This window comes from Phoenix dactylifera, chromosome 18 (assembly GCF_051530095.1).
Source record: "Phoenix dactylifera cultivar Ajwa chromosome 18, Ajwa_hap1_PhDact_Kaust_v1.1, whole genome shotgun sequence".
NCBI classification, from domain to species: domain Eukaryota; kingdom Viridiplantae; phylum Streptophyta; class Magnoliopsida; order Arecales; family Arecaceae; genus Phoenix; species Phoenix dactylifera.
In genome coordinates, this window is record NC_143207.1 from 18,062,984 (window position 1) to 18,075,459 (window position 12,476).

At 45.2% G+C, this 12,476-nt stretch overlaps 2 protein-coding genes across 2 annotated transcripts in view; both read right to left on the minus strand.

Moving 5' to 3' along the window:
* Nucleotides 1–12,476, minus strand: part of LOC103695878 (two-component response regulator ORR24-like) — a 91,852-nt gene that overhangs the window by 17,599 nt on the left and 61,777 nt on the right. The gene's annotated exons all lie outside the window — the stretch shown is intronic.
* Nucleotides 4,062–4,778, minus strand: LOC149750968 (protein BIG GRAIN 1-like E). The gene has a single exon (XM_089928417.1). The coding sequence runs from the start codon at nucleotides 4,776–4,778 to the stop codon at nucleotides 4,062–4,064; it is 717 nt and encodes a 238-aa protein (XP_089784543.1).

The window sequence follows — 12,476 nt, forward strand, 5'->3', positions numbered from 1 at the left end:
CGTGAAACAGAGGAAAGAAAGAAAGAAAAAGAGAAGAAGAAGAAGAAGAAAGAAGAAGAGGAAGGGGATTCAAGGAGGAAAGGGATCCCGGTTGCACTTCCAGCTGCAGGGAAAAACGTAGATCTCCTTCCCCTCTACGCAAGGACCTCGATTTCCAAAAAGAAAAAGGTAAATATCCATCCCTATCTAGTCTTTTGATGACATTAGGCTATACAAAGGGTGGATATAGTCTAGAGGGGTCGGATAAGGGTTGTAGAGGTGGTTAAAAGAAGAAGAATCGGATTTTGACAAATTTTTCCGGCACTACGGAAAAACTGTGTCGAAGTCCCAACTTCGGCAAATTATTTAGGGGGTCAAACGGCCTCCGATGATGATGCATGTTATCTCTTTGGAATTCTCTGTGAGTGTAGAATGTTAGGTAAAAATTTCATCAAATTTGGAGTCCTGAAAGTGGATCAAAACCGGGATGAAGTAACCCACAGTCAGTTCGGGTTACTATTCATCCGGGTGGAAAATAGGGGATTTCATGCTATAATAGAGTATTAAGCCTAGATCAAGCTAAAAGGGACCTTGTACTCATGCAAAGGAGTCCCTAATACACATAAATGGTGAGTTAATTAATTAAAAAGGAAAAGAAGAAAGAAAAGAAAAGATTTAGGGAACAGGGGAGTTGAATCAATTAAAGTTTCCTATGTTATAATTGGCACGTAGATTATAGCCCTTGATACAAGACTAAATGTATTGTAAATGCATGTCACAGTTGGGCAAGAAGCTAGGGAACAAGAGAAAGAAGTTCCCCACTGCCTGCTGTAGATTTTTGGAGGCATATCAGGGCTGTGCCAGATTGACAGGTGAGTGGGAGTCATGTACTTTGCACCATGAGCATCCTTAATTCATTTTCATGAATGTCGCCAAGTGTGAATTGATTCAACTTGAGCATATTGATTGATATTGTAGTAGATTCCTCTATAATCTTGATTCTCCATGCTTGATTATTCTGTACATGCATTTGAGGGAACATTGAGAGGAATTACGAGGGGTTGATGAGTAATCAAATTGATTCCGAATTGTGAAATGATTTCTTTTGTAAATTGATTTCATTTCCTCTATTTTAAAGACTTGTGAGTCGTAGCTTGATTATACTCTTTTATGAGTAATTAAATTGGTTCCAAATTGTGAAATAACTTCTTTTGTAAATTGATTTCATTTCCTCCATTTCAAAGATTTGTAGAGCCTTTTTAGTGGTATATTGAGTTGCATTGTACATCCTTGACCCCTCACTCCCAACCCTGATGTTAGTTTATGATTGGGTCGGAGTCGAGTGAGCGGTAGTCTTGATCATACTCCTTTTTAGTAGAGTATTGGGAGGGTGCATTATGGCATTTATGCATGGCTTGGCAGTATCTGCAGGACACCTATAGTCGATGGGGGTTGAACATCGGCCTTTGTGCACATAGTAGCCTTCTGGGTGGGCGGAGCCCAGTCCCTTCCTAGGGGGGGACACGGCCCTAGGCGTAGGATCGGCCGGTCCTACGACTTATATTCTGCTTGCCGCCGGGCATAGTAAGACCCCGCGAGGTGCAGTATGGCTTTCCGCGGATGTAGAATTCCCGCGAGGTGCCGTTTAGTATGTAAATGTGAGATGGATTTCTGTTCTGGATACTGGCCAGCATTTACATGATCAGTGTGGTATCTTATCCTGCATATGCATGTGACAGTGGGGAGTTGTTGCTGGTTCGCCTGGGGCGTAAAACCCACCTCCCGATAGCTGTCTAGCATTTACATTATCGATATGGTGTCTTATCCTGCATATGCATGTGATAGTGGGGAGTTGTTGCTGGTTCGCCTGGGGCATAAAACCCACCTCCCGACAGCTGTCTAGTGATGATTTACATATTGGTGTGGTGTCATATTCGATATATGCATATGGCAGTAGGGAGTTGTTGCTGGTTCGCCTGGGGCGTAAAACCCACCTCCCGACAGCTGTCTAGTGATGATTTCAGCATATTGACACCTGATTTGTATGTTCCAGCATTATGATCTGTTGAGCATATTCATGAGTAGCATATATGTTTACTTGATTATTCCATATATGCTTCAGATGAGTTGATATTGATTGTGGTGATATTGATGATTTACTCCATATTCTCTATGTTGAGATCATGTTCATCTTGTTATTGATCTTGAGATTTCATCTCGAGCCATGATTATATTCTGTCTCATGTGCATAGTACTCTCTACTCCACTCACTGAGTATTCATATACTCACTCCCCAGTTTGATATTTTTGATTGCAGGGCAGGTATTGTATAGAGAGGAGCAGGATTAGTGGTTGCCTGCTAGCTGTGCCGCTCCATAGTATAGTATAATGTAGATAGTGGTTTATACCTTTTGGTGTATTATAAACCTTCTATTATATATAGTGCATAGTTACAGTCATAGATCCTGTTGTAGATATGGGTTTGACCATGGATGGATTGGGAAGCAGGTATATATATGTGTGCAGATCAGTTGTGTGCCTGTGATAATGTATTGCTATATATTGTCCAGGTTTATATGTGACAGATTATGTGATTGCTGCTCTGACAGGTAGTGTGTTGTATGTATTGAGATAATCCTGACAGGTCACTATAGGAAAAGTGATCATTTTGTGCATGCATCATGCCAAATTTTTCAAGATTTATTGATGATTGATAGGTAATAGGGTTCTACGTGGTGGCTGGTGGCCTTATGCCTACCCGCACCCTAGGACCGTCGCGGCGGCCCGCCGGGAACGGGGCGGGGGTCGTGACACTGCTCCTTTTGTTTCTCTCTCTCATATCACTGTGAAAGACAACCAGAAAGACCCCACATTAATAGAATTTTCACTGCTGCACAAGCTGACTTCCAATTTTTTGTTTCCTTTCATGAGATGACCTAATTTGAGTCTACGTATACAGATGTTGTGGGACACCAAAAGATGCACAGTTCTGATTTTAGATGTACTTTCCACTATGGTGTTGAGATCTAACAATTTCCAAGATCAACCAAACATTGATAAACTCTTGGTTCACAAAGATATTGTTTGCTTGATTATCAATTCTGTTGTCTTGGAAAAGGTGAGGTGCAATTGGGACTATTATAATGCAGGATCCGACCATTATTCGGCTTGACCTGGACCTAATCCATAACCAAACTTAATAATTATGCCTTAAAAAGTTCAAAATTAAGAAAGAAACCATCCCAAACCTATCGATTCATGGGTTGGATCTTCTTTGACATCTCATAAGATCCATTAACTTGAAGCCAATTTGGGTTGGATCTAGGTCCAGTCAAACTTAATCCAATCCAACCCAACTTTCCCACTTCCAGTGATGGGAAAGGTGCAGCTTTACAAGAAGAGGAGAAAGTGGGGAAGGATCCATTGTCTAGCTGTAATTTTTAAATCTCTACAACTTTTATGGATTTTAGTTGCCTTGATTTAACAAAAGAAGAAAAAGAAGCATTGCTTATTGGAGGACTTTCCCCCCTCCTGCTTTCTTGTTTTCTGTAATATATTCTTTCTTTTAATCATCATTTCTGACATTGACATCTCCATCTATGTATCATCCTATGTTCAATCCATAATTAGATTGACTAAAACATGTTCAGTAATGAAAAGTGAGATCCACTATTATTAATTAGCAAATTTGGGGCTTGGTCACTGCTGAATTTTATATCTAAGCTAACAAGAAGCATTAAATGAGTAAGATATCAGAGCACCATTCATTGCCCCCACCTTTTAGGTCTCAAATCTTTTTCCATGCCATCACTATGGAGCAATGATAATTCAATGTGATATTAGCAGCACCAATTGTGTTAGAGAGAGAGAGAGAGAGCTTTACAAGGATAAAAAGTAACTTTTTAGTATAATCATGAACAATAGAAGAAGCAGATCATCAGAAGCAATATTAGCTTTACAACAGAAGCTTCTTCTGTTCTATTTTCACTCCAGAGAGATACATCTGATCACAACCAATCCCCATATATAAAAAATATAAGTCAGAAAAAATGAAACAAAAGAGTGACACAGAATATAGGTTCTTAAAAGGGAGAAGATCCTCTCTCAACTATCTCCATTTCTGTGGTCCCATAGAAGGGCAGTCCACTTGAGAACTCCCCAAACTCAATATTCTTCAGCTCAAAAAGATCAGAGCTGGAGTCAGTCTCCCCTCCATTATCCTCCATACTCTCCTCCTTTCTTCTAAACTCATCCCCACATTCCCCATGCTTCTCGAAGAACCCCTCTTTATTTCTATGTAACACCCATCTGTTCTCCAACAGCCCTTCATTCCAAGCCACATCAAGCTTCCCACCACCCAAAACCTTGCTTTTGTCATGAAGTCTATCACTGAACTTAGCTATCTCAGCTAGCCAAGTCTCCCCTTGTACCCTTCTCTCATCCCAAACCTCTCTTTGTGGACAGAAAGTTGCCACCTTTGGATGGCCATGGGCCAACTTATAGCTTCCGCACTGTTCCTCCTGCGACTTTGCTGGGATGTTGGTGTGAGGGGGAGGGGTGCTCCGGGAGTGGCAACTCCTCCTCCTACTCCTCCCTCCAGGCCTCTCTTCTAACTCTCCATCCTTCGATGACTTGGCGGTGGTGCAAGACTTGGATTTCCTCTTAGAACCAGTTTGGTTAAATATAGAGTTTAGAAAGCTAGCCAACCTAGTACCAGGGGAGCTTGGTTGCTTACCCTTCCTCTCATTGGAATGGCATTTCTCCACCCCTTGGCACTCTTGGGGAGGTATGGTCGTCATGTTGGCAGCGACCCGCACCGGAACCCACTCACACCGGTACAACCACCAACGTCGGACAAGCAAAGAGAGAAGCAAACGGATAAGCACTCTCTCGCTCCCTCGACACCGGACTCAAGGATCACCACTTCGCTTCCGCTACGAAGGGCAAAAGATTACCCCGTGGTATCAATAGGGTAAAACACTTGAGCACCGCAGCGGATTATCAAACCAAAAGAAGAAGAAATAGGAAGAAAATAGTAAAGCAAACACAAAGATGTAACGAGGTTCGGCTACAAGTAGCCTACGTCCTCCACCGCTCCAAATCTCAATTAGGATGAACAGATTACAGAGATAGCACACACCCGAACGATCACACGCGATCGCTCTACAAGAGATTCACACAGAATTTCCTTTGCACAAGAAGTAGGATCCCAATCCTCTTCTTCTCTAGAACCCTAGCCGCACAAAACAAGAGTCTCTCTCAAAAATTATCCTTGAATATCTCTACTCCTAGGGCTCTCATGAGTCCTATATATAGTCTCAAGACCTTCAGATGATCATAGCCGTCGAAACGCCACCAAAAAACACCAAAAGAAAATCGTCCGTACGATTTTTCGCGAGCCCGAGTCGACTCGGCTGTGGTTCGAGTCGACTCTGGCACGTCTGGACAAAACTGGCACGATCTAGAGTCGACTCGACTGTAGCTCGAGTCGACTCGACGATGCTTCGAGTCGACTCGACTGTAGCTCGAGTCGACTCTGACAGTCGAGACAGAAACATGGTTTTCTCGGTCTTCTGGCCTTTCTCCTCCCGGATCAACTCGACTGTTTCCGAGTCGACTCGACTGTTTCCGAGTCGACTCGACTGTAGCTCGAGTCGACTCCGACAGTCCGCCAGACAGAATTATGCAGAATTGATTCTCCTTCAATTCTCTTCATCACCAATGGTCTCCACATACCCCAACAATCTCCCACTTGGAGACCTTGGGTATATCCTCTTGTTACTTGGCTCTCCTCTGTGCTCCCACTGAAACTGAATCATCCTAGTGAGATAGGTACGATGCCTCCTCAACGTCTTCAAGCATGAAGACCAGCAGAAGCTGAACAACTCCTCAGCTTCTCCACCGTGACGACCTTCGTCAACATATCTGCAGGATTCTGACTTGTATGAATCTTCTCCAACTTGACGAGTCCCTGCTCGAGCAATGACCTCACAAAGTGGTACCGTATGTCAATATGCTTCGTCCTTGAATGGAAAGCTGAATTCTTTACCAGATGAATTGCACTTTGACTATCTGAATATAACATGCAATCCTTCTGCTCCTTCCCAAGCTCCTTCATCAAGCCCTGAAGCCATATTAGTTCCTTGCACGCCTCTGTGGCTGCCACATACTCTGCCTCCGTAGTCGACAATGCAACAACTGGTTGCAACCTGAAAATCCAACTGACGGCTCTACTGCCCAGGGTGAACAAGTACCCTGTCGTGCTCCTCCTGCCGTCCAAGTCCCCTGCCATGTCTGAGTCCACAAAGCCCTGTAACCGGATCTCAGAACCTCCATAGCACATTGATATGTGCTCCGTGCCTCTCAGATACCTCAGTATCCATTTGACCGCACGCCAAAGCTCCAAGCCTGGGCAGCTCATAAAGCGATTCACAACTCCCACTGCTTGAGCAATGTCAGGTCTCGTACAGACCATAGCGTACATCAAGCTCCCCACCGCCGATGCATACGGGATTTTTGACATATTGAGCTCCTCCACCCGCGTCTTCGGACTTTGTCCTTTTGAAAGCTTTAAGTGGGCACCTAGTGGTGTCCCACCGGTTTGGCATCCTCCATGCAGAATCTCTTGAGTACTCGGCTGATGTACTCCGCCTGAGATAGTCTAAGGATATGTTTAGACCTATCTCTGCTGATCCGCATCCCAAGGATCTGTTTCGCTGCTCCTAGATCCTTCATTGCAAATTTTCTTGACAGCTTCAGCTTCAATTTTGCAATCTCATGCATGCTAGCTCCTGCAACTAACATGTCATCAACATATAATAGCAAGATAATATAAGATGTACCGAAGTTCCGGAAGTAGCAACAGTGATCCTCCTGACATCTCCTGTATCCTATCTCAAGCATGTAACTATCGAACTTGAGATACCATTGCCTGGGCGCCTGTTTCAAACCATAGAGGCTTTTCTTCAATTTGCAAACCAAGTCACCCGTGCCAGCTGCAATGTATCCCTCCGGCTGCTGCATATATATCTCCTCATCGAGATCTCCGTGAAGAAAAGCTGTCTTCACATCAAGCTGCTCTAAGTGAAGATTCTCTACTGCCACCATGCTCAGCACCGCCCGAATAGAACTCATCTTGACTACAGGAGAAAAGATCTCCGTGAAGTCGATACCTGCTCTCTGCTGAAATCCTTTTACAACCAGCCTGGCCTTGTACCGTTTCTTCCCATTCTGCTCTTCCTTCAGCCTGTAAACCCATTTGTTTGACAGTGCTTTCTTCCCCTTGGGCAGATCCACCAAATCCCACGTTTGATTCTGCTCCAATGACTCCATCTCATCATCCATGGCCAACTCCCACTCCTTCCTGGTATCAACCTCCAATGCCTCCGTGAAGCATTCCATTATCTGTGAGCAGCAAATAACTAAGAGTCCCATCATACCTTTGAGGAGGCTTCCCATGAGTACTACGAGTGGACCTTCTTAGTTGTGGAGAGGGTGCCAATACTTCAGGTTCTTGCTCTGACTGAGTCTTCTGACCAGAATTTGTAGACTCCTCTTCAGGATCCACAAAACACGGCTCAACAGGTTTTGTTTCTGATTCAGTGCTCTGCTGCATTTTCTCATTAAATACCACATCATTACTACGAATGATCTTTCTGTGTTCGGGATCCCAAAAACGATACCCAAACTGTTGACCTCCGTATCCAACGAAAATGCACTTCTTTGATTTGGCGTCTAATTTGCTTCTTTGATTGGAATCAACATGGACATAACTGGTACAACCGAATACTCGTAAGTGCGCCAAATCAATCTTCTTCGCTGTCCATGCTTCCTCAGGAATTCCAAATTCAAGTTTCTTTGATGGCCCTCTGTTGATCAAGTAGGCAGCAGTGTTAACTGCTTCTGCCCAAAACTGTTGTGGCAATCCAGCATGTATCCTCATACTCCTGGCACGCTCATTAATTGTTCTGTTCATCCTTTCAGCAACTCCATTTTGTTGTGGTGTCCCTGGAACTGTCCTCTGCCTGACGATCCCAGCTTCTGCACAGTAGTCCTCAAACTCTCTGCTACAATACTCACCACCGTTGTCTGATCTCAGGCATTTTAACCTCCTTCCTGTCTCGAGTTCTACCATTGCCTGCCATCTCCTGAAGACCCCAAATACCTCTGACTTGTGCTTCAAGAAGAACACCCAAAGCTTCCTGGTAGCATCATCAATAAAAGTAACATAGTACTGAGATCCACCAATGGAAGAAACCGGTGCAGGCCCCCACACATCCGTGTGCACGAGATCTAGCTTTTCTTGCTTCCGAGGTTTACCTTCTTTGTTGAATGAAACACGCTTCTGCTTTCCGAGAATACAATCCTCACAGAAGTCCATCTCAACACTCCTGAGACCCTGCAGCTTTCCCAACTAGTGCATCACCTCCAGTCCCTGATAACTCATGTGCCCAAGTCTGCAATGCCATAACTTGGCGTCCACATCTGCTGTAGCAACTCCAATAGAGTTTTCCGTGCCGTTGGCGATATAAAGTGTCCCAACCTTCTTGCCACTAGCCACCATCAACGAACCCCTGGATATCTTCCACTGATCAGCTGTGAAAATAGTCTTGTACCCCTGGCTCGCCAACTGTCCAACAGAAATCAGATTCCTCTGCAGTTGAGGCACGTGCCGTACGTCCTCAAGCTCAAGTGAAGATCCAGAAATCAACTTCACTTCCGCGCTTCCCCTTCCTTGTATGGTGCAAGGCTCTCCATCCCCTAAGTAGACTTTGCCGAAGTCTCCCTTCTCATATCCTCCAAGAAGCTTCCGTTGGGATGTAGCATGGAAAGACGCGCCTGAGTCTATCACCCAAGACTCGTCACCGGTAGATAAAGATAGAACGAGGGCATCCATGTCACCGTTTTCAGCAAGATTTGCCAGATCCTTGCTGACTCCTTCGGTGTGGTCGCCTTGCTTCCCTTTAGGAGATTTGCAGTCCCTCCTAAAGTGCCCCATCTTCCCGCAGTTCCAGCACTTCGCTCTCTTGTTCTGAGGTGCTCGAGACCTGCTGGATCTCGACTTCGAGTCGCTTCGAAATCGACCGTCCTTCTTTTGTCTTCCCCAGTTAGAGATGTTTAGTGCACTTCCAGACGACTCCGTAGCTCCAGAAGATTTCCTTCTTGCTTCTTCACTCAGAAGCACTCCCACAACGTCATCAAAGATCAACTTCCCCGTCGCCGAAGAGTTGCTCACCGCCATCACCAGGCCCTCCCAGCTATCAGGCAGTCCGGAGAGGATTAGCAATGCCCGAATCTCATCGTCAAAACTCATCTCCACTGACTCCAACTGGGCCGTGAGTCCGTTGAACTCGTTGAAGTATTCTGCTACGCTGCCGCCATTTTTCATACGAAGATTAAACAACCTCTTCATGAGAAATACCTTGTTTGATGCTGAGGGTTTCTCGTACATCCGCGACAATGTTGCCATCAACTCCATCGTCGTCTTCTCGTTTTTGATGTTGAATGCCACTTGGGATGCAAGTGACAATCTAATGGTGCCGAGCGTCTTCCGATCGAGGACCTCCCAGTCTTCATCGGACATCCTCTCTGGTTTCTTTGCTCTACCTCCAAGAGGTAAATAGAGATCCTTCTGGTAAAGATAATCCTCTATTTGCATCTTCCAAAATCCGAAGTTCGTGCCATTGAACTTCTCAATTCGCAACTTCCCTTCATCCGCCATTGCAGAATACCAATAGCTCTGATACCACTTGTTGGCAGCGACCCGCACCGGAACCCACTCACACCGGTACAACCACCAACGTCGGACAAGCAAAGAGAGAAGCAAACGGATAAGCACTCTCTCGCTCCCTCGACACCGGACTCAAGGATCACCGCTTCGCTTCCGCTACGAAGGGCAAAAGATTACCCCGTGGTATCAATAGGGTAAAACACTTGAGCACCGCAGCGGATTATCAAACCAAAAGAAGAAGAAATAGGAAGAAAATAGCAAAGCAAACACAAAGATGTAACGAGGTTCGGCTACAAGTAGCCTACGTCCTCCACCGCTCCAAATCTCAATTAGGATGAACAGATTACAGAGATAGCACACACCCGAACGATCACACGCGATCGCTCTACAAGAGATTCGCACAGAATTCCCTTTGCACAAGAAGTAGGATCCCAATCCTCTTCTTCTCTAGAACCCTAGCCGCACAAAACAAGAGTCTCTCTCAAAAATTATCCTTGAATATCTCTACTCCTAGGGCTCTCATGAGTCCTATATATAGTCTCAAGACCTTCAGATGATCATAGCCGTCGAAACGCCACCAAAAAACACCAAAAGAAAATCGTCCGTACGATTTTTCGCGAGCCCGAGTCGACTCGGCTGTGGTTCGAGTTGACTCTGGCACGTCTGGACAAAACTGGCACGATCTAGAGTCGACTCGACTGTAGCTCGAGTTGACTCGACGATGCTTCGAGTCGACTCGACTGTAGCTCGAGTCGACTCTGACAGTCGAGACAGAAACATGGTTTTCTCGGTCTTCTGGCCTTTCTCCTCCCGGGTCGACTCGACTGTTCCCGAGTCGACTCGACTGTTCCCGAGTCGACTCGACTGTTCCCGAGTCGACTCGACTGTAGCTCGAGTCGACTCCGACAGTCCGCCAGACAGAATTATGCAGAATTGATTCTCCTTCAATTCTCTTCATCACCAATGGTCTCCACATACCCCAACACGTCATTGGTGTGTCCAAACTTTTCCTCTCTTCCCTCCAAAGCACACCGTCTTCCCCAATGACTCTCTGAGGACCAATTCTTCCGGCGAGACCAACTTCGTCCATGGCACCGGCAAAGTAGCGTACTGCCTCAAAGACGTCGAGCTCACCAGAGTCATGCCGACGGTGAGCTCGCCTGGAGCGGACGCTGTTGTCAGTGTTTGACAGCCCGATGGAGGACATTCTAGAGGAGTGGGTGCACAAGGACATGGATGTGTGGATTCCCTGCATGGGGTTGTCGGATGGTTCTTATAGGCTGGAGATAGTGGAGGAGGCTTGAGAGAGATTGGTGAAATGAAGGTGGCCTTTGGAATGGAGGAGAGTGGTGGACTGGTGAGGGGGGACAACACTTTTTAACTCCACCCACCACCACTAGAACAATGCATGCTTGAGAATTGCTTGATGAGAGGCCAACCTAACGCTATTTATGCTGCCCAACGAAGGAAAAAGGCAGCAAGGTGGGATCTTGAACAGTGTTACAGCCTAGCATGTGATGAAGATGTTGGGAAAAAAGAGTTTCGCCTCCTTTGGTTTATTGGCCAGGCTTCATTGGAGGAGATTTTTGGCTTGATTGGGTTTCATAAATATGTCAACAAGAGAACATTATTCTTTTAACTTCTTTTGGATTTTATATCCACTAGGTAGCTTTTTCTAGGAGCCAAAGCCATCTCTGTCTTATGTTGTGAAGAAGATGCTTTACTTTTTGGGAGCTGATCGGGACATAGATGTGACCAAGGGAGGTTGTTTTAAAACCTTAAGCTTGCATTTTGCAGTAAATATGAGAAAGAAAAACATTTTCATGTTATAAGAAGAGGAAGAAGGGAGAAGAATGATAGACATGAGAAACACACTGAAGCCTACTTCTGATCGCAATTCAGCTTTATTCCTTGCTGTTGCTCTGTTCCTAGTAGTTTTGCTTGTTAGAACTTTCTTCAAAATTCTTACAACCTTGTAACCTTTTATTCTTTCCTTGTACATTCTGAAGCTCCAGAGTTCTTTTGTAAACAGTTTCCTCAATAAAGTTGGGTGGCATGGCCTCCCGTTCTCTCTCTCTCTCTCTCAAAAAAAAAAACAACTTATTGATGCAAAAAAAGATAGACATGAGAAACACAAACTGTGAGATATGGGGCTGAAGTCGACAGCCCCAGCCGACTTCAGCCCCGTTCCTATTTTTGGGAGGACCGGAACAGAGGATCGCGATTGCGATCCTCTCCGGCTCCTTCGGGGACAAATGGGGCAAGGGCGCCGCGGGTATCTCGCGGCACCCCCCCTCCAGTCACACCGCGGCCGATCACGGTCGTGGATCGCGCTCGACCGCCGCGATTTTCGCGGCGGAGGGCCGTTATGATGGGCGATTTTCAATACCTAGTTTAGTCATCTAACAATGTTGATATTTATCAAAAGTAGGCCTTTTCTATGCTTTAAGTACCAAACTACGAACTAGGGTTTCTAAATTTATAAAAACAAAAGCTCTAGAAAGGCACGCAGCCTGATTTAGACTATTCAATTCAAGCCTATAAATTTTCTTCATATTTTTCCTTCGCTTTCAACTCCAGTGAGGACTTAGGGTTCAAAATTAAGCAAAAAAGAAACTAATCGACCCACAAAAACTAGCAAAGGAGGGAACATTCCTAGGGTTTTGGATCAAAAGGCATTAATCCAAAACCCCACAGATTAATTCAAAGGAGAAATCGGAGTACCTGCATGGTTCTCGCTGGAAATTCGCTCTCGAGCTTGGAAGGG

Bases quoted from the DNA above. Each gene is read 5' to 3' on its own strand.
- LOC149750968 (XM_089928417.1), bottom strand. From the start codon at position 4,778: ATGACGACCATACCTCCCCAAGAGTGCCAAGGGGTGGAGAAATGCCAT.